This window comes from Pezoporus flaviventris, unplaced genomic scaffold, assembly GCF_033815535.1.
Source record: "Pezoporus flaviventris isolate CSIRO_AGI_PZ_B2104156 unplaced genomic scaffold, CSIRO_AGI_Pfla_v1 ptg000013l, whole genome shotgun sequence".
Classification (NCBI taxonomy): Eukaryota; Metazoa; Chordata; class Aves; order Psittaciformes; family Psittacidae; genus Pezoporus; species Pezoporus flaviventris.
In genome coordinates this window covers 4,734,491-4,755,803 of record NW_026892561.1, presented here as the reverse complement: position 1 = coordinate 4,755,803, position 21,313 = coordinate 4,734,491, and the positions used below count along the sequence as shown (strand labels likewise).

The 21,313-nt window shown below is 42.0% G+C and overlaps 1 protein-coding gene across 9 annotated transcripts in view; it reads right to left on the bottom strand.

Annotated features, from left to right (window-relative positions):
- LOC133268341 (BEN domain-containing protein 5) overlaps positions 1-21,313 on the bottom strand; it is a 951,280-nt gene that overhangs the window by 378,984 nt on the left and 550,983 nt on the right. The window contains exon 1 of one of the 9 annotated variants that reach the window (XM_061451282.1): positions 47-509. The exons of 7 other annotated variants lie outside the window; for them this stretch is intronic. In XM_061451282.1, coding sequence (XP_061307266.1) covers positions 47-263 — 217 coding nt within the window. In that variant the 5' untranslated portion in view covers positions 264-509. Of the gene's footprint in view, positions 1-46; positions 510-21,313 lie in introns of those variants that run through there. One more of the 9 variants, XM_061451283.1, reaches the window with a different exon arrangement.

Sequence of the window (21,313 nt, the reverse complement as noted above, 5' to 3'; positions counted from 1 at the left end):
GCACCCCCCCACGCCTTCCTTCCCCCTTGGCCCGGCCCGCCCTCACCTGCCAGCGCCAGGATCTGGGCCTTGTGGAGCAGTAGGCGGTCACCCCACTCTGCGGGGCTCTCGTCGTCCTCCTCCGCCTCCTCGGGGTTGCGGTACACCGTGTAGACCTTCTGGTTGTCGAAGTCGAGCTGGGACGTGGGGCTGAAGTCCTGCACGCAGGAGACGGGCAGCGCGTAGCAGACGTTGTCCTCCAGGAACCGCACAAAGGCGTACATGGTGCGGCGGGCGGGCGGGGCGGCCGCGCCGGTCCCGCGCTCCCCAAGCTGGTATTGTTCCTCAAAATCCGCCTCTGCGCTCGGCTGAGCTCGCCTGGCCGCGCCGACACACGGGCAGCCGGCGGCTCCGGGCAGGCACGAGCAATCCAACGCGGAGCGACGCGAGCCGGGATGCCGCGGGGGGCGGGCGGCGGCGGAGGGCCGCGGGAGGAGCAGCGCCCGCCCGGAGACCCGGCCCCAGCCCGCCCGGGGCCCAGGAGGAAACTCCCCTTCCGGTGGCCCCTCCGCGGGGCTCGGGCTCGCTGCCCGGCAGGCCCGGACCTGCCCCGTGTGCACCGTGGTGGGCGAGGGGCTGTTGGGGTACGGCCAGGCCGCTGTCGGCGGGAACCCGCCAGGCACCTGTATCGGAGCAACGGCTCCCACCCCTCCGTCCTGGCCGTGGCATGGGTGGGCCGACAGATCCTGACAGAGGTGCATAGTCTCTGGTCCCTGATGCTCAATCTCATCCCCAGAAAAGGTCCCATGAAGCTCTTTCTCCAAGTTAAAAATTCCTCATGCCTGTTCAAGAGAAACAGGCCTTCTCCTGGTTCTGTGGAAGCAATGCACCACGGGGAGCTCTGCTCGAGCATCGCCAGTGCTAGCGTATCAGAGGGCTGAAGAACCTCTCATGAGGAACAGCTGAGAGAGTTGGGGGTGTTCAGCCTAGAGACGGAAGACTGGGGAGACCTTACTGAGGCTTTTCAGTACTTAAAAGGGGTCTATAAGAAAGTTGGGGAGAGACTTTTTAGCAGGGCCTGTTGCAGTAGAACGAGGAGTGATGGTTTTAAACTACAAGAGGGAGATTCAGGCTGGATGTGAGGAAGAAATTCTTTACAATGGGGGTGGTAGAATACTGAAAGTGGTTGCCCAGAGACCTGGTGGATGTGCCATCCCTGGAGACATTCAGGGTCAGTCTGGATGTGGTTCTGGGCAACCTGATCTAGTTGAAGATGTCCCCATTCGTTGCAGGGGAGTTGGACTAGATGAGCTTTGAAGGTACCCTCCAACCCAAACCATTCTATGGAGGGAAAGGGTTGGAGGGATCTGAGAGTGTCCATGTGAGGAGAGGAGACCCGGTCCTTCATGGCCAAACAACACACAACTCTGCACTCGTCTGCCAAGTATGAACAGAATCTGAACATCTGGTTTTAGCAAAAGGTCTTCAGGGCAACGCAGAACCAGCTGCACTCAGCGGTATGTCCAGTGGCGACTGCCGGAAGAACATGAAGCTTCCCCTCCCTCCCTCAACCAGCACAAAGTGTTGAGAGATTCTGTGCAGGTGTGTAAGAACTAGGGTAAGAGACCATGCCATTTTTAGCACAAATTCCCAAGCTTTTGGAGACACCGTGCTGAGTATGAATATTTTGAGTTCCTGTATGATAAAAGAATAGTGTGGCAACATTGCATATGGTTCATGGCAAACTTATTCATGTTTCTAGTGCTGAGGTCTGTTTTACCCAGGCAGTCTTAGGAACAGAACAATAATACATGCTGAACTATTTAAAGGCAAAGGAAAACATTGTAGAATGAGTAACAAACAGCAAGAGTGATGGTCATCATCAGTGTTTGTTTTTGTTTGCAAAAGGCCAACACAGAAAGAAACCAAAATATATTATCTTTTCTGCTTTGCATGTCCCTAAGTGTTCGCAGTACTATCCGTACCCATTACATTGAGTTTAACCACACTGAACTTGTTTTTCCTAGTTATCATTTATAGACTTCCTGGTACATGGGAACAGATCTCAAGCTGCAGAACCTGAAGTAAAGTTTTGACTGAGCTCTGGCACAGGTTGCCCAGAGAGCTTGTGGAGTTTCCATCCTTGGAAACTCAAAGCCAACTCAAAACCAAAAGCCATCTGGACATGGTCCTGGGCAACCTGCCCCCGGTGGCCCTGCTTGAGCAGGGGGCTGGACAAGATAACCTCCTGAAGTCCCTTCCAACCGCAGTCATGCTGTGAAGTATCAGAAATTTACAGTTATGCCTAGCAGACGTCTGTCTGTCTCTTGAGCAACACGTGAAAACATAAGGAGTACATACAGGTATAGTTTAGCCAATTTTAAGTATTCCAGTAACAAGCTGTAAACTTCCCAGACAATAATGGCAGCTTTATTATTTTAGCAATTACAGAGTTTAGCAAATAGTTCAGTTTAAGACTGGGGATGGAAATGGCAGTACTTTATGTTAACAAGAAAGTATTGCCAGACTGGTATGTAATTACACGCAAATATAAGTCTGCTACAAAGTATGGGTGACAAATGTATCCTAGTAGCTAGGCTGCAAGGGAAATGGAAATTCCAGCAAAGATTGTGTTGCTGATCAAACAGTAACAGCTGCTGTAGCTCTCCTGTCTCCCTACCTCATGTTACAATGAAGGTAAAGGGGTCTACAGAAACACAACAGGACAGACTGATAGCTGGAATTACTCCATGGACACTGTTAAAGTTACGTGAAGGACGATTTTGTCCCACTAAGTTCAGTGGCTAGTGAGGGATTCGGTACACTGACTCTTACCAGGATTGTATTTCCTCTGCAGCTGAATTCTATTAGCAGCATCTAAGACTGCTGTCTAGGGAAGGGAACACAGAAAAATGGAGAAACTGGAAATAACAGGGGAAACAAAGAGAAGCTGAGGACTCAAAAATTACATTGACATAGAAGGGGAAAGATCTCCTCAGGTATCAAAGATCCCTGGGTAATTTGCCCAAATAAAAGAAAACTGAAAGACTTCATGTGAAGTGTCATAATTTTGGGGGCTTTTTTGTGTATTTGGGTTCTTGGTTTTATATTTTTCTTGGAAAAGGAATGCTCTAAACTGGAATTTGCATCATTTTACATTTGAAGGTTCAATTACAGCAAGGGCTGTAAAGATCTTTGTATCATCAGCAAAAAAGGTCTCAAATCCTTTAGAAAGGCTGTTTCACAGCTCCCCACTGAAGGACATTTTTGGGAACAGATTAAGGGTCAGGATGATAAATGCATGTTTACACTTGGTCCCTAGCACACACGTTGAGCCAGAAGGCATTATAATGCTAAAGTATAAATAATGATCCATACATATTTCTTCTGCCTACAAGGAATGGTGTTAATTTCTATCTTTATAACCTATAAATAATCTGCACTGGTTAGCTGCGAAGCTGAGGAAAAGATCCATCTAAGCACAGAATGAAACACAAATGTCACTCCTTTCCTTTGGACCTTTCCCATTTCTACTAAAGGTTAGCCAGCTGTTTTTAACACTCAGGTTAGCTTGAGGTTTAAAGATATAGAGCTATTTTAAAGGTGTAGATTTTAAAACTCATCGTTAAGGGAATTATTGGATCCTCACCAGATTTAAATCCTCTAGCAAGTCCAGCCTTTTAGAAACAACACAACCCTGCTGAGAAGTAGATTGTCATACCTTCCAAATACAAATGAAGCCTCAGCTTAAAAAGTAAAAGTGTACTCTAAGAGTCAGGAAACCACAAAGCACAGTCCCAGCCCTCGTGGGACTCCCAAGTGGCTGTTTCTTGGAACACTACCTATATTTTGCTGCTGTTATTTTTCTTGAAAAGTAAAAAAAGTGTTAAAGCCAAAGCTGATGCCCGCTGGTCTGATATGCACTCTGTATTTTCACTTAAAGATAACCAAACAAAAAGCTAACAGTACCAGTAATAGTTACACAGGTGCTAAATCTCACAGCAAAACATTGAAATTAGGCTCATCACTCACATGACTTCTGTTTTTAATACCAGACTCCCAAGGGGCACCCTCCTGATATTAAATCTATAGTTGAAGAAATTCCCATTTTCTTTCACAGTTCAAGTGGAGGTGCTTCACTACTAACATTGACTACTTGGCAATAATAGTACACTGGAATCCATACACATTCAATATGCAGTTTAGAAAAGTATTGTTTTCTTGCGAATTCATTCTCCAAATAGTGCATTTCTTACACAATTGTTTTCAAGCTTAAATATACCCCAAAGGGAAAGATATATTCCTTTTTTTTTTAGCTAAAACTGTTTTAGGTAACACTGTATTTTAACAATGGCATTTAAATCATAAAGCTTAAAGAATAACTCAAATGCACAAAAACTGAAGACTGTTCAAAGTTTTAAGTATGTACAGACATGCAATCTACTCACAACTTGGTTAATTTTTACCAAGAATATAATCAATAGGGTGGTCAAAACATAACCTGTGTTCCGTAATGCCTCATTTTTTATCATATGGTAAAGTGCCAGCAAGTAATTTCTGAGTATAAGGGAATATTATTCTGAACAAAGTCATATATGGCTTTCAGGTTTTTTGAGATAGAGAGGGTGTTTGGAAGGGGGGGATCTACTAGCTAGAGAAACAGAGCAGGGCAGCCGTTCCAGAGGGTTGTTCTCCTTTAGGTTTTAAATCATTTTGAAGTCTCAAGATACTGTTGCCACATGCTGCTTTCAGTGTCACAATGATTACATATACAATTGAAACAAAAAAAGTCCAGTTCCTGTATGATCCTAGAAAATGGACAAGAAAATATTTGTCCTCATATATTATTTCCATAGGACTTTGATACCAAGAGAATAATATGGGAACCTAGATTGCATAGATAAATTCTTAAGATTTAATCTTTTGAAATAATGGCCTTAGACCATCCTCAGAAGAGAAAAGGCGTCACTGCAAATATATTCAGTCCCAATCCCTGAAAGTGATCTAACCTTTCTCGGGGGCCGAGGATAATACTTAATCATGTTTTACATTAAACTCTCATGTCCTGACGGAATATTCTTTCAACGAAATAAAATCTCAGGAACATTTTATGGATCCGTTGGCATAGGAAACACTTATTTCCCAGCTGGTATATTCTGTAGCATGAAAAGGTAATGATTAAGCCAAAGTGACCACTGGAGAAGACACTTTCCTCAGTGTTAATGACTGGCTGGAGAAACCAAAGGCCCAGGAAAAAGCAAGACAGTCATTAAGCGCTGAAAATTCCTGACCTAAAGGTCATTATTACTATTACAAAACTGGAAAATGAGAAAGTAATTATTTTCTTTGGGGTTTTATATGTATTGAAAAGATGAAATTCCAGTGTCTGTTGCTGTGGATACTAGTCTGTAAGATACTTATCTTTCCCATTCTGGCAGGCTATGCAATGGATAGATCTGGGACTGGCAACCCTTCAAGAATACGTGCCAGACTGTATTTTTCTTTTCCAAATTACAGGTTAAACGTGCCCACAGAAAGTCAACAGGAATCAGGAGATGCTGCCAGTAGGCGCTATTTTGCCTTGGTGTGAGCAGTAATTCTCCCCACTTTAACCCTGCTCAGCAGGAGCCAGAACCTGGGTTGTCTCAGAGCTGCAAATGACACTCAAATCGTTGTGACTTTTAGCTCCCACCCTGCTGTACATCATTCAAAATCTTGCTAAATACCATCTTCTGTACTCAGGCAGTGTGCTGCTTTCCATGCTATAAACTTCTTGCCTATGAGGAAAGTAGGAAAGGTATTTCCTTTGAGATGACTCGTGTGTGGACTTACCTTTAAAACATGTCCTTCTAGTACCACTGCCACTCTCTTCAAGAACTGCACTGAAGATGATATTGCTGTTGCAGCCCAAATGATCTTTATTGCTACTACCATTCACTGATGTCTTCAGTGTATATGTTTTCAGTCTTATCTGGAAATTTCATTTGAGATTTTCTCTTTCCTTTTTTAAACCAGACTTTTTTTCCTGGCTTTTGACAGACATTTTACTAATACGACTTTAAAAGTAGCTTTACATACATAGATTCTGCACCGCTGCAAGAATTTGATTCCTTCTGTACCTTAGATGACAAAGTGACTTTCATTTGGCAAGGACTAAAGTCTTTGTAACCTTTGGGCTTCAGTGTAAAATATCATTACTACACACTGCCCATGATTATGTTATGCTTTAGACAGAGCTTCTGAGTAAGATAGTATTAATGACTCTTTTTCATAATATTTCCATTTTGGAATTCTCTTCTCACATCTTCACAGCACTGCATTTATATCTCATACTGACAGGGAAAACGATCCTGCAGCCCTTTTCTGCATAGATCTGTTCTGCTTGAGAGGTTCACACAAGTAATATAGGATATGCGCAGAAGGAGATTAACTGCTACTGGCTGATCTTTTCCAGAATGGTACCTCCACATACACACACTCCCACTCTACTTCAGAAGACTGGTTTTAGCAGGACAGACTCTAGAGCTGGTTCTTGCAGCGGGAATGGGACTGTGTGAGAACAAAGTGAAAACTGCTTAGAAATAATGTTTTCACATCCCAGTGCTTTTTAATTCATATTCTTGTCATACTCCTAAATCCCTTTCAGGGCTGGCTGTATGTCAGTACAGAGTGAGTTTTTAGAAAACATTCCCAGGAATTAGTGCTCACATCTCACCACTTCAGAAGGTAGAGTTCTACTTCTAATGAAAGTCACAATCAAACATGGGCCAGCAGCTCTTCTGAAGAGTATCAACTAATGTCACCACATAAAATCTTGTTGTGGAAGGTGAATGGGACATAACAGAGCAGGAATAATCCTCAGAATATTTCAAAGGAGTGCCTTTCTCAGCTATGCCTTGTTAATAATAATCACATTTAAATTAAAAGATAACTCTTCACAGTTGGCAAATAGAATGCTGAAACTACTAGAAAGTGCAAGTACTCACTAATATAAAAACTCTGCCTGTACTCTGTGAACCTCGCCACTCTCACTGAAACCAAACATCTTTATAACTTATGAGTTACAACTGTAGTTGTACCTGGTATGTGCTAGTAGCTGAATTTAAAAAATAACACACAACAAACAAAGGTTAACTGGAAGGAATTGCTGACACCCAACTCCCAAAAATTCATACCATGGGATAACTGTGATGGACTCCACCAGGAATTCTAGTTCTTCAAGGAGGAGTAACTCCTCTTATCTCACACAGCATGGAAAATCTGCATTCATCTTTGCCCCACTTACAAGGAAAGTGTTCCCGCAAAACATAAAATAGCATAGGAAACTGGTAACACAAGAGGTGTTTGAAATCTCAAGGGGCTTCATGCTTTGCTAGCCTTTTCCACAAAAGGCTGAGCAACATCTATTGTGCAATAATATTTAACATTCAGGGGAAGCAGGATCTCCTTTAAAGTGTGATCAGAAAGAAGGGCATTTCATAGGCTGTCACAGTATTCCTCATAACAAAGAAAGCTTTGTTTCAGAAAAAAGTATCTTGTACTAGAATTCCCTAAGGAAACTACAGTTTTGGGATTTTTTTAAACAAAGACAGGAATTTTCAAGTTGGAGGTTCCCTTTAAGTACTCTTCTAACATGAATGTGTTTAAGGATGCTCTATCAAGTTCATGCATGAAATGTCATCCAGCCGTTAGCATATTTCTATGCAAATACAGCTGTGAAAGCTAATGACTGAAATCTGCATTATTTTCACATTTCCAGCATATTATACAACTTCTCATTCTTTCCTGCTTTGTAACTCACATTAGCCTCTCACATCAATAAGACAAAGCTCAGGTTACATTGCCTCCTGCTTAAATTATCTACAAACATCAAAAGCTGGACGTTTGAATAAGCAATTTAATGTATACATTTTTATTCAGTTCAGTATAGTGATATTCTCCTGCTAGGAGTAAGAATTCTGCAGGATGACTGCAGAGAAATACACCATTCAGAATATGAATTGGAATATTCTTGCAACGCTTTTCAGTGAGGATGGTGTGATATTAAGATTAGATCCTGCATATAATCAAATTTTGATGCTTGTACACACAGTCTGGTATCGCTTTCCCTTTATAAGGTTTGTATGCAAAAACACAGCAATCCAATATTTTGAACATACATCATCTGCGGATATTACACAGTCCAAACTGATAGAAAAATAATGTTAATGAAAACAAGAAACTGTCTGGGGCACTGCAGCGTACAGACTTTGCTATATTCATCACAACTAGTTTTACTATTCTGAGGACAGAAAATATTGCAAAACCAGTCTTTCCAGAACAGCTTGAGTAAACAGGGCTTATGTCCATCCCTAAATTCAATCTTAGTATATAGATAGACTCTTTGGGAGCTGTAAATATTTCTATAATCTTTCAAATTCTCTGATATGATACGCACAGAATTTATTCCAAATGGCCTATATTTTCAAAATGCGCTCCCTTTTTATTTACCAGTACCTATAAGAGGTAATAAAATAGAAAAGATAAGATAGGTGGGGAGACAACAGGGATTATATTACAAGCAAAAGGTGGCACTACTGAGAATATATCACAGTATTTAGTGAACATAAATATAAGCATACCTACAGTTTTTATCCAAAACACAAGAGAGAAAAGATCACAGAGCAGAGGATATCTGCATTTTGTTTAAGGGCTAAGCCAGAAGCAGCACAGTACAGTAGCTCAAGATACTGCTTTAAATGGTAAACTGCTTGGGAAGTAAGCTAATAATGGTTTAGATAAATTTTCACCTATGAAAAGTGATGGATTAACACATTTCTTAATAAGTAAGGACAGTTTGGTAGACACCCTTACCTGCCTTGCCTCTGACCTGAAGGGACTGTCTATAAAACAACCTTTAAGATCATTGAGTCCAACCGTTAACTCCAGCACTGCCAAGTCCACCACTAAACCATGTCCCTAAGTGCCACATCTGCATGTCTTTTAAATACCTGCAGGGACAGCAACTCAGCCACCTCTCTGGGCAGCCTGTTCCAATGCTTGACAACACTTTCAGTGCAATTTTTTTTCCTTTTTTCCTAATATCCGGCACAACCTGAGGCTATTGCCTCTTGTCCTATCACTTGTTACGTAGGAGAGCAGACTGACTCCCACCTCACTACAACCTTCTTTCAGGTAGTTGTAGAGAGTGAGAAGGTCTCCCCTCAGCCTCCTTTTCTCCATATTAAACAACCCCAGTTCTTTCAGCTTTTCCCCATAAGACTTGTGCTCCAGACCCTTCACCAGCTTCATTGCCCTACTCTGGACCTGCTCCAGCACCAAAATGTCCCTCTTGTACTGAGGGGCCCAGAACTGAACACAGGATTCTAGGTGCAGCCTCACCAGTGCCTGGTACAGGGGGATGATCACTGCCCTGGCCCTGCTGGCCACACTATGTCTGATACAGGCCAGGATGCTGCTGGCCTTCTTGGCTGCCTGGGCACAAGCTATTCATGTTCAGCTCCATCAATGAGCACCCCCAGGTCCTCTTCCATCGGGCAGCTTTCCAGCCACTCTTCCCCAAGCCTGCAGCATTGTGTGGGGTTGTTGTGCCCAAATGCAGGACCTGGCACTGTGCCTTGCTGAACCTTACACAATTGTCCACAGCCCATTGATCCTGCCTGTCCAGATCCCTCTGCAAAGCCTTCCTATCCTTCAGATGATCAACGTTCCCACCCAGCTTGGTGTCACCTACAAACTTACTGAGGGTGCACTCGATCCCCTCATCCAGATCATTGATAAAGATATTAAACAGAGCTGGCCCCAGTCCTGAGCTCTGGAGAACACCCCTTGTGACCGGTTGACAACTGGATTTAACTCCATTCAATACCACTCTCTGGGCATGGCCATCCAGCCAGTTGGTTTTTTTTCCAGCCAGTACACCCATCCAAGCCATGGGTAGCCAGTTCTTCCAAGAGAATGTTCTACAATGGAAGGCCTAGTCAGTCTCCCAGGGTAAGGCAGTCTCTAATCCCATAGTGTGATTACTAACAAGGACACCAATTATAATTTAACAAAGAGGACAGAGAGACATTTCATTGCACTGAGACTTCTATATATACCTTTGGGATCAGGTACTCCCCACAAAGGCTTCTCACTAATTTTGCACACCATGCGTGGCACAAATATCTTGGTTTTCCGTGGTCTTTCCCAAAGTCACTGAATTCCTTCCTGGCCACTATCACAGTTTTTTTTTCCTTTGTTTTAAAAAGCAATCTGCTCATCAATAAGAACAATGGCAGTAACCATTCTTGCTCACACATCACATTGTGAAATGGACTCAAAGAGAGGTTGCACCCAAAAAGGACTTGGGTGGATCTCAAAATACCTATATGAAGCTTTATAATCCAAGAAATCCCACAGAGTTATTGCTTACCCTGCAGGGCTGTCTCAGAACAGGATCTCAAATACCATCTGTGCTCAGTGTGGAAGCTGCCAAAATCCCGTCCACAGAAACTGTGGAGCACAGAGCATTGTAACTCCCATTCTCCTCTGGAGCAAAGATTGAAAGATACCTCCATCTTCTTACTTTAACAGCCTGAAATTCTCACCTGAAGTTAGGTTATGTGTAAACCTCCTTTCAAAAGGCAGGCTGAGATTTTGTTGAAAATCAGCTAGCAAGACCAGACACCACAGTGATGTCTCCCATCTTTTATTGATAAAGGCCTTTCTGGGGCCTTTGCCTGGCAAGTGAGATGCCTGGCTTTGGTTTCCCCATCTGGCTGAAGGACTTCAGACCCCCACTCTCTGTCTCTAGTTGGAAAAATCCTTTTCTTCATCTAGATGCACACAATTCCCTTGAGTCAAAACCCCCCAGGAAAGGAATGCATGTGTGTCCTAGTCTCAGGCTCAATGTATTATATTCCACTTGACTTCTTACTGATCACTTGTAAAGGTAGAAGCACAGCAGGTAACCAAGCTACTGCAGTGTAACATATTTGTTCCACTGAGAGCAAACTACTTAGAATTAACTCATGTTTACCAATTGTAATGGCACATACATGGGCAGTTACTGTAAATCAGCTGATGTGTGGGACACTTGTTATTCCTCAGTAACGTATTTAGGCGTCTGTATTCCAGAGAGAAAAGTGTTGCTGACGTGGGAAGTAAGAAGTGTAAGTAACAATTAGACTTACTCTTAAATGCCTCAAATAGCTCCAAGGTTATGTTTCCTCTGACAAAATATTCTCAGTGAACATACTTGCTGCTCTTACAGCACATTACATGTTTTAGCTTGTTCGGGGTTTTGGCTTTTTACACCTCCAGATTTTAAGACAATTGGGAGTGGAAAAAAAAAATACAATAATCACGTATTAATGCCTCACTTTAATTGTTCTGTATTTTGGGTTTTATTTAATTGTGGTCCTTGCTGAAATAGCAAGATCAATATAAACTCCATGCTTAGGAGGGCTAAGAAGAAAACTGCCTCTGTGTTAAAAATACCTCTAAAATGGCAGCTATGTACTTGGGATGCTATTTAACGAACATTAGTGGAAGACTGACAGTAATCAGTACCGCTGAGTAGTTTATTTACTTGGAGAGAAGCATGGATTTCAGTACATAACTTTTATCTTTTAAGTTTAGAAGTTTTGGTACTAGTGATATAATTTACCAAGTTATCTCTAGGCAATTAAAATATATTCTATAGTTTAACCTTTGGATGATGTATAAATACACATAAGACACTCCTCCGAGGCAATTTGACTGCCAATCTGGAAAATGCTAACGTTGTAGTCAATAAGTCAACAGTCTGGAATGTTAAATTATGAAATCAGACAGAAATTTAGTTCACATTCAACCCAAATACAAAGATCATAAGGAGCTCCAATTTTCTGCGTGGGACAGTAAATTTCAAAGATGACTGTATGCTGCCCCAATAATCACAATCTTGCACAGCATGTTCAGGTATTGTTGGAGAGATTAAAAACACAAAACCAGAGCAGAACAGCTCAGCATCAGATAATCACAAGCAATTCTATGTCAGCAACAGACAGCTGGAGACATATGCCAGCAATATTGCAAAAGCGGTAAAATGGAGATTTCGTGACAGCGAGGACGTGGGATTCATACATTAAGCTAAAACTCAACCCAAAACATTGAAATTGTTGTTCACAAGTAACAGCTCTCTGTCACAGTGTTCAGAATGCCTACCATTTGGCATAAAAATATTTAAAGCAAAAATTAAGCAGAAGAAAGTCTTTTTTTTCTCTCTTTCATATTTTGCACGTTGAACATATGTATGATTTCAGTGTTATTAATAATTTGGATGAAGAGATCAGAATATTTTTTTTCCTAAATCAGCTGGAAGGGCTGTCCAGTTCTGTCCCGAACTAATGATTGAAGAAAATTTTGTGTGAAAAAGCAGTTAGATGGAATTATATCTGCAAATATTGGTTTAAAGATTTTTGCTTCAAAATACAGTTTAAAAGAAAATGAACAACACTGTTTGCTTTCAGTTGACATACCTTGAGTCATTCTGTTATGCCCTTTTCCCTTGAGTTTTAAGTGTCCATCAACTATTTATAGAATAGAATCATAAAATAGTTAGGGTTGGAAAGGACCTTAAGATCATCCAGTTCCAACCCCCCTGCCATGGGCAGGGACACCTCACACTAAACCATATCACCCAAGGCTTTGTCCAACCTGGTCTTGAACACTGCCAGGGATGGAGCATTCACAACCTCCCTGGGAAACCCATGCCAGTGCCTCCCCACCCTAATAGGAAAAAATTTCCTTCTCATCAACCAACACCCCCAAGTCCTTCTCCGCAGGGCTGCTCTGAATCTCTTCTCTGCCCAACCTGTAGCTGTGCCTGGGATTGCTCCGACCCAGGTGTAGGACCTTGCACTTGGCATGGTTAAACCTCATGAGGTTGGCATCAGCCCAGCTCACAAGCGTGTCAAGGTCCCTCTGGATGGCATTCCTTCCCTCCAGCGTATCAACCGAACCACACAGCTTGGTGTCATCGGCAAACTTGCTGAGGGCGCACTCAATCCCACTGTCCATGTCAGCGACAAAGATGTTGAACAAGACCGGACCCAACACCAATCCCTGAGGGACACCACTCGTTACTGGTCTCCAGCTGGACATTGAACCATTGACCACAGCTCTTTGTGTGCGGCCATCCTACTTCTCTGATACACATTCACATATATCCCTGCTTTTCTCTTCAACTTTTCAACATTAAATATCTACTGCTAAGATGTAAGTCCAAGAAAAAAAAGGCTGAAAAAATCTTATTATATTTATTGTTGTGAAGCAGAAGAGAGAACAGGGAAAAAGACTTGTGAAGCAAAAAATAATCTACCTTTCCACTGCTTTCTCCCACAGCCTCCTTTATAGCCACCCTCAAAACATTTCCTTCCTTTTTAATGTAGTTGACCATGTAAAATCAGGATAAAAAAATGCAAGGAACTGAACTTGAAAAAGAACAGATTTCCTGTTTTCACAAACATTCCTCCGAAAGCCCTCTGTATGTTGGATTATCTATAAAAATGGAAAATATCTTGAAAATATTCACAAGAAAGTAAAATGTCTTCTGGTGAGTTTATTTCCCCTGCATATGAAGAGCAGTTTCCAAGCAATGTTTTATAGAAGTGGTTAGGCCCGATCAGTTTCCGATTTTATTGCTGAGGCTGCCTTTGTATCTCAGCCTTTTTTTTCCTGGGATCTTGCCATGATAAAGATTCCTGAAGCTGAGACTCTCAGGGAAGGTAGTGGAGACAAGTGACTTGTAAAGAAACTAAGGCCCAGGCCCCCGAGGTCTTTGTATTTTAGGACTCAGAGCTTGACACAGATTGAAGAACAGTGTAATACTTGAGGCGCTGATGAAAGATTTTGAGAAACCAATGCAATAAGAGGCGTCAGCAGGGAACAGCAGATTGATTTCAACCACAAATGCCAAAATGTTCTGAAAAGAACAAAAACCATAGCTTCGAGTAAAAAGGCATGAAGAAGAAAAGAGCGGGGAAGGATACTGAGAGCTTGCAGGCCTAAACTTGCACATGCTAAAACTTGAGCGGCTTGTTGAAGCTTATCTTTTGGGTCAGTGGAAGGCAAGTGCCTCCAGCAGAGAGATTGGCTGTCAGTTTAGGGATAGGAAGAACCATTCTTTCCTGAACTGATTATCAGTTCCTCAGTAAGTAGGATAGGCCAGACACCTGGTATTGGTGTGCCTTCAGAGAGGATGAACTTTAGCATATGTATTTTAACCTATGGGATTGTTTTACAATGAGGATGGTAAAATACTGGCACAGGTTGCCCAGAGAGGTGTTGAATGTGCCATCCCTGGAGACATTCAGGGCCAGGCTGGATGCAGTTCTGAGCAACCTGGTCTAGTTGAAGATGTTACCGCTCATTGCAGGGAGGTTGGACTAGGTGACCTTTGTAGGTCCCTTCCAACCCAAACTATTCTATGATTCTCCTTCCCCCCTCCCCCCCCCCCCAATTAATACCTTAAATAATATGGTACCTTTTTTAAAGAGATGAGCACACAATCTCTTGTTTTGGGATGCAGTGAACCCCTCACACTGAACCACAAACCTATCTGAATGGAGAGGCATAAAGCCCTCTACCTAGCCCTGAGAGGCTCGCAGCAATACAAAGATGATATTCTAGCAGCACACAGCCCATGCAGCACCCATCTGCTGTCTCAGAGGGATGTGGCTGAGCAAATCCTACATCTGATGATGAAAGTCTGTTTTAACTCATGTTTGGGGTCACTCCCATGCAAAATACATTACAGCCGGCCTCCATGCTTCTCTCATCTCCAGCTGGAAGCCAGCCCATCAGATCAGTACTACTGGAGAAACACTAAAGCCAGCTTGTAGTCTCACCTTACCCAGGCCAGAACACTGACTGCTGCAAAAAACATGAATCGGGAGTAAAACAGAGTGTTGAATACATTAATCAAAATGATCACCGTTGCAAGATCTGCTAGGAACAAAGAAAACAAATTCAAGGAAAGTTAACAGGAGAAATCATTTGCAAGGCTCCATGAGTCAGCTAATGAAATATCTGTCAATTGTAGACAGGAACCTTTTGTGCTTTTGCACAATTTAAATATAAAGTAATTTGCATTCAGGAATCCAGCTCTCCCTGAAAAAGATTAACAATAGGATTCACTTTCTTTCCACAACCTTTTTTCTCCCTCCCTTCCCCCAGGGGTGGCTCTGATAAGGTCACCTTATTAATGCAGATCTCTGTTTTTCAGAAAGCAGCCAGGAGTTTAACTGTTTCACTGTGAAATGATCTATGAGATGAGAATAGTCCATTTTTTATCCGTGATTGATCATTTCAGCATGTATAACAGCAAATCCTAAGGGACACCGCTCAAATCTCTGCTTCAGAATGACCTAGAGACTCAACGCTAAAAAGTGTTGTGCTCCACTACAGAATCCTTCATCTGTGTTTTTTTCCTTAGCATTTTCCCCAGAACATAATTAAGTTCTCTGTAGAAAGAAACATCACATAAATGAGCAAAAAGTTTTGAAAGCTGAGAGTTGGTGCCGCTACAAAGGAGTTGAGGCATCAGGCGGTTAATACCCCTTCTCCAGACACAAAGGCAGGAGCAGGTCTGTGATCTCAATTCAGGTGTCACGGCTTCTCATTTCCTTCCCTGGCCACCAGACACCTGTTGCCCTGCTCTTAATGGCCTCAGATGGGAACTGCCTAGCGCCAAAAATCAGAGGCCCTGGCTCTTATATGATGAGTTGAAAATAAAGCTATTTCCCCCCACACCTTTTACTTTCTTTTTAGTTGTTTACTGTGTAGAAACTTTATCTCAACTCCATTGTCAGGTTATTCTTCTCTATTCTATGCACTTTCAGGCAACTAATCTTCGTTTTGCTTTTTTTTTGGTTGACTTTTTGCTGACGTGTACAGAGTTCTTAAATAAATCATTATGAATATAAATAGCAGTGGCTGGATTACAGAGGCTTCTGGAACACTTGTGATAGTAAATTAGCAGGCAGGCAAACCTACAGCTGCCAGCAGCTGATGTAATATTTTATAGTATTGTTTTCTAGATTGCATAAGGGTGAATTGTTGTCCTTTGAGCCTCATTCTGTTTCTTTCAGTCTGTCAAACAGTTCAACAATCTGACGCTCACACAAGGTTCACCAAGAAACACGTGGCAGAATTTACAGGCAAAAGTTCTCTGTGGTTATAAATTCCCAGTATCATATACACAGACCAGGGGAGACAGAAGCTGAGACACAAGTACGTGGAATTTGGGAAAGAAACCTCAGGGACATCTGTCTACTCTCAAGAGTATTTCTAAACAGATGGGCATTGTATCCGCAAAAAGAGCTACCCCATCAAGGGACATTTGGTGCAAGTTCCCCCCTTTTTTCTTGCTATCCTTTCTTCCTAAATACTAAAATCAAACAGACTGCTGTAATAGTGCAATCTCTAAATTCCTGTAATCAACTGATGGAGCAACACTGATTATGGAGACTTTGTATGGGCAACACACATCTTTACATCCCTTTATAAAATGCTGACACATTGCCTATCTAAAAAGGGATTACAATCATAGAGGATGATCCTGCAAATGCCAACTATTGAATGTAGCATTTGCTATCATGAGTAAGCCCAGTGAAGCTACCAGAAACTCACATGGCTGGGACAAAAAGCTCTGATTCACATATATGACTAACAAAGATATTCAGGACACAACATTTTCCATCTGACTTTGCTTTTGCAGACTGAGATTTAGAGGGCTGACGCTTTCAGACTTGAGAACCAGCATACTGGCTGTGAGATGATGCAGGTAAGAAATGCAACAACAGGTAGTGCTTCCCCTCAGAAATAAGCTTAAAGAAGGAAAACAAAATTTGGAAAGCTGTGTCAGGAAAGCATCAGGTACTTACGTTATGATGATCATGATGGAGTATACAAAGTAGAAGGGATACAGGAGATAATAGCAGAGATTTACTGAAGATAAGATTTGGATTATGTGAGATTTAAGACAGCAGGGACAGAAGGGTCAGCACTAAGACAGATAAGGAAGGGAAGCAATAAAAGGATTCAAAGAGCAAAAGGTTTAGATGTGAGCAGGAGAAGTGATAGTAGCTGTTGGTCCCAAGCCAGGATACAGAAAGCAATGTCCCCCAAAAAAGTCTCATATAACTCTCTGATTACAGAAAAGACAGTCTGCTAGGCTGGTTTCTGATCCGTGTGCCTGTTTCAGCAAGCATGTTGCAAGTCATGCAATGAAGTAACCTTACAAGTACCATATGTAAGGAGCTCAAGTAGTGAGCATCCCAAGACTATGTGCCCTTGAACTGAAAGCAAGAAGCTTTTCCCCGGTATAACATGTAACTGTCTTTCACTTGTCTCATTTTTAGAGACCAGTTTTAGTCTTTGAGAGCAATGAGTGGCACATGTGCTAGGTACTGAGCCTAAGGTGTGCTATTTCATTAACTGAATGTTAGTTACCAAAATCTCATAGTTTCAGAAGGCACACTGTAATAAATTATTTGCAGGGTATCACTGATGGATATATAAAATCCAGTGAAAGCACCGTCATTCAGCAATAGCATGGCCTGAATATTTATTACCTTTTATTTACATTATGTCTGTTCTATTTTATGCATAGGTAAGAATTCTATGGCACATTAAAAAGTCATTTCCAGTGATAAACATCCACAACATAAAAATTAATCTCTCTTCATCCCCACCCAAAACAAAGCAATTTTCTCTCCGCCTGTGTAAAGCAATTTTCTCTCCGCCTAAAGTAAAGACCTGAGTTTAGGGAGAGTTCTTGCTACAGTCTCTGAGTATTATCTGACTCATATTCTTCTACATGCAATAAATATCTCCCTCAAAAGTCATCTCTACCATGCAACGATCCAGGGACAGAATAAAGCAAGAAAGCAAGATCATTGTAACAATGATGAGCTTTAGTGCAGGGCATTATAAGGTCAAATTTCTGGTTGCTAGTCTGGGTGACTATTTTTACAGCACGGTGTAACTGAGAAAGAGTCTGCTGACTATTCTAAGGTTTCTGTTAAGGCTCTTGCTATGCCCAGTGTGAACAAGAGCCTTTCCAACAGCACATTTGAGCTGCCTGTACCTTAGTTTTCCAGAATAAATTACTGCCTGAATACTTGCCATAGCATGCTATGTAAATATGAGCTACATTTAGTCAGAAAATCTTATATTTCCCAAAGTGATTCTTTTTCCTTTCTAAAGGCTGTTAGTATGTTACCGAGAGACACAGGTCTTTGGTGTTACAGAGCACAATGCACAGTAGCTTTTAGGTGAAGGGCCAAACAGCAGTATGGCTAACAAAGATGTAAAAACAAAGAAGAAAGAAAATATTTTTAAATTGCTGCAAAATACAACTTGAAGCCTTAAAGATGCTCCAATTAAGAGGAGAAATATACACTTGGGTTCAAAAATTTTTTGAAGAGTAAATTGAATAAAGAAAGGATTAAATGAAATTTTAAGTTGGTTCAAGACAGTTGCAACAATGCAAGCAAAAGGGTTTTTCCTGTTCACTTCTTTGCAGCAACATGAACTTGCATAAAGATGGGGATGCTGGGTACAAACCCAGGAGTGGCAGTAAGTCAAAATAAAACTAGACAGAGAACATGGAATCATAGGATGGTTTGGGTTGGAAGGGACCTTAATGCTCAGTCAGTTCCAAACCCCTGCCACAGGCAGGGACCCCTTCCACTAGACCAGGTTGCTCCAAGCCCTATCCAACCTGGCCTTGAACACTGCCAGGGATGGGGCAGCCACAGCTTCTCTGGGCAGCCTGTTTGGAATGCTCACAGCAAGGTTTTACTACTGCAGCACTACTGCAGAGACAAGGGAGGTGGAATAGTTGCACTTCTTGTAATAAAATACATAATTTAGTCCACATTTCTATCATTGGGTTGGGTTTTGGTTTTGTTTGCAATTTGCATGCAATATCCTGAGTTGAGCCTGGGTTTCATTGAAATAAATGGAATAATTTTTTAATGGCCTTCACCTGCTGCTTATATACTGGTCTCTTAGGTCCATAAGGGATTGGGGGGTACAGGATAAAAATAAAACCAAACCAAATCAAAAGAACAAGCCTAACTGGATTAAAATAAATAATCCTATGTACACTGTCTTCAGTTATTGACAACTTCTTGAACTATTACTTTTGAATATAAACTGACAGACCTCCATGTGATGCACTAAAGCAGTTTAAAGCTAATACAATAACTTCAGGGCTCAAGCACTAAAGCAGTTTAAAGCTAATACAGTAACTTAAGGGCTCAACTCCCTTGTTAACATAAAACTATAGTGGCTTGATTCATTGAAACTTGGGCAATTAGTAATGATACATTTGCTGACAGGTCTTAAGCAGCAACAATCACAAACACTGTACACATGCTACTAGATTTATTTGTCAAAGTGCATGCTTTTTAAATCTGAGGAAACATGGATTTTGTAAACTGATTGAGATTAATTAAAGGTATAACTCAGGGAAGGTAAAAAAATGAATCACTGCACATTTATTTTCAGGTCATTTTTCACTGGGCAGTTTGCAGGTCTAACGAGCAGAAGCAACTGACATAGCATGCCAACATTCCTGCTTTCACATCAGGGAGAGAGGGATCTTTTCCCCCCTTCATAATTTTTCTTTACTTTGGTTGTCTGATGTACATTTCTGGGGAGAAGCTGATCTTATCTACTTTAGGAAAGAGTAAGTTGCCTTCTGGAAGGTCTGAGGAAACACTCTCTGTTTGAAATTTCTCAGAAGTCAGAAGGTAAATACAGAAGAACTTAAAATATGTATTTGTAACCTTCCATATTTGCTCCCATTTTTTAAATGCTTGAGGCTGTAAGCACCAGAGAAGGAAAAAAGTGATGTAAACTATATGGATGTCACCAAGGGGTCCAGGCTGCAATGACCCAGTGCAAGCCTATGGCTTTATTTAGTTCCCCAGGTTTTTTGTACAACTGAAGTTTTCATTGTAATTTAAAACAAAACAAAAAACTGCAAAACCAACATATTTGTATTTCAAATGACTCAACTGTTGTAAATTGGCACCCCAGAAAGAGGCTGAAGTGACACCCATTTACCCCACAGAGGTCTGTCATAGAATCATAGAATAGTTAGGGTTGGAAAGGACCTTAAGATCATCAAGTTGCAACCCCTCTGCCATGGGCAAGGACACCTCACACTAAATCATATCACCCAAGGCCTCGTCCAACCTGGTCTTGAACACTGCCAGAAATGGAGCATTCAGAACCTCCCTGGGCAATCCATTCCAGTGCCTCACCACCCTAACAGGAAAGAATTTCCTCTCTAAACTTCACCTGTTTAAGTTTTAACACATTACCCCTTGTCCCTAATGAACAGTCCCTCTCCAGCATCCCTATAGGCCCCCTTCAGATACTGGAAGGCTGCTATGAGGTCTCCACACAGCCTTCTCTTCTCCAGGCTGAACAGCCCCAGCTTTCTCAGCCTATCTTCATACGGTCCCATATCGTTACTCCAACACAGCACTGTGTAGCTGGTGAACATTGGGCAGGATCCAGCTGTTGAACACCTTCCTCAAACTACTGCTTCTCCACTGGAAAAGATGGGGAACAGCTCTCATACAGCACACACCTTTCACACAGGTGGTCAAGACCCCTCAGCCCCTCAAGCAATGGTGCCACAATAGCTTATAGCAGCCCCAACCCGGTGTTTTCTTGCAGGCAAAGCAGCCATTTCTGCCTCTTCCTGGAAGCAGCATTTTCTGTGGGACAGACCAGGGAAGTTCAGGGAGGCAATTTAGGGTAGGAGGATGGAATGTGGACAGGGTCGGTGGGGGTGGAAAGCTGACTACCAAACAAGAAAAAAAATGGACTTATTATCCAATGTGAAATCCAGCAGGGATACTAGGGCTTCACATGATACTGCAAAACATCAAAATTTGAATTGTGCCTACACCTAAGGACAAAATATATTTCACCAAAATATTGGGCAAAAAAATTGATGTTAAATGGGCAGCCAGGAACAGTGCAAAAGGACTGCTTTTAAAATGCGATGTTATCCCCAAACTTCCTCCAAGTATTTTTGCTCAGTGTTTCAAAGAGCTCGTTAACAGACAGACTTCTCAAAGCCTGCACCATTGCCATCTACGTCACCGCCCCTGCTCAAAGCAGCAGGTCCTCAAAGGCAACACAACATTCACAACACAACAGAAACAAATGGAAAGTGAAATGAAAGTTCAAGTCGGAGCTGCTGTTCACGCTTAGTTATTCTGGTACTGCTCTCCTGGGAACACTGTGCTCCCCGCCAGCATCTGCAGAAAGAAACTCTTAC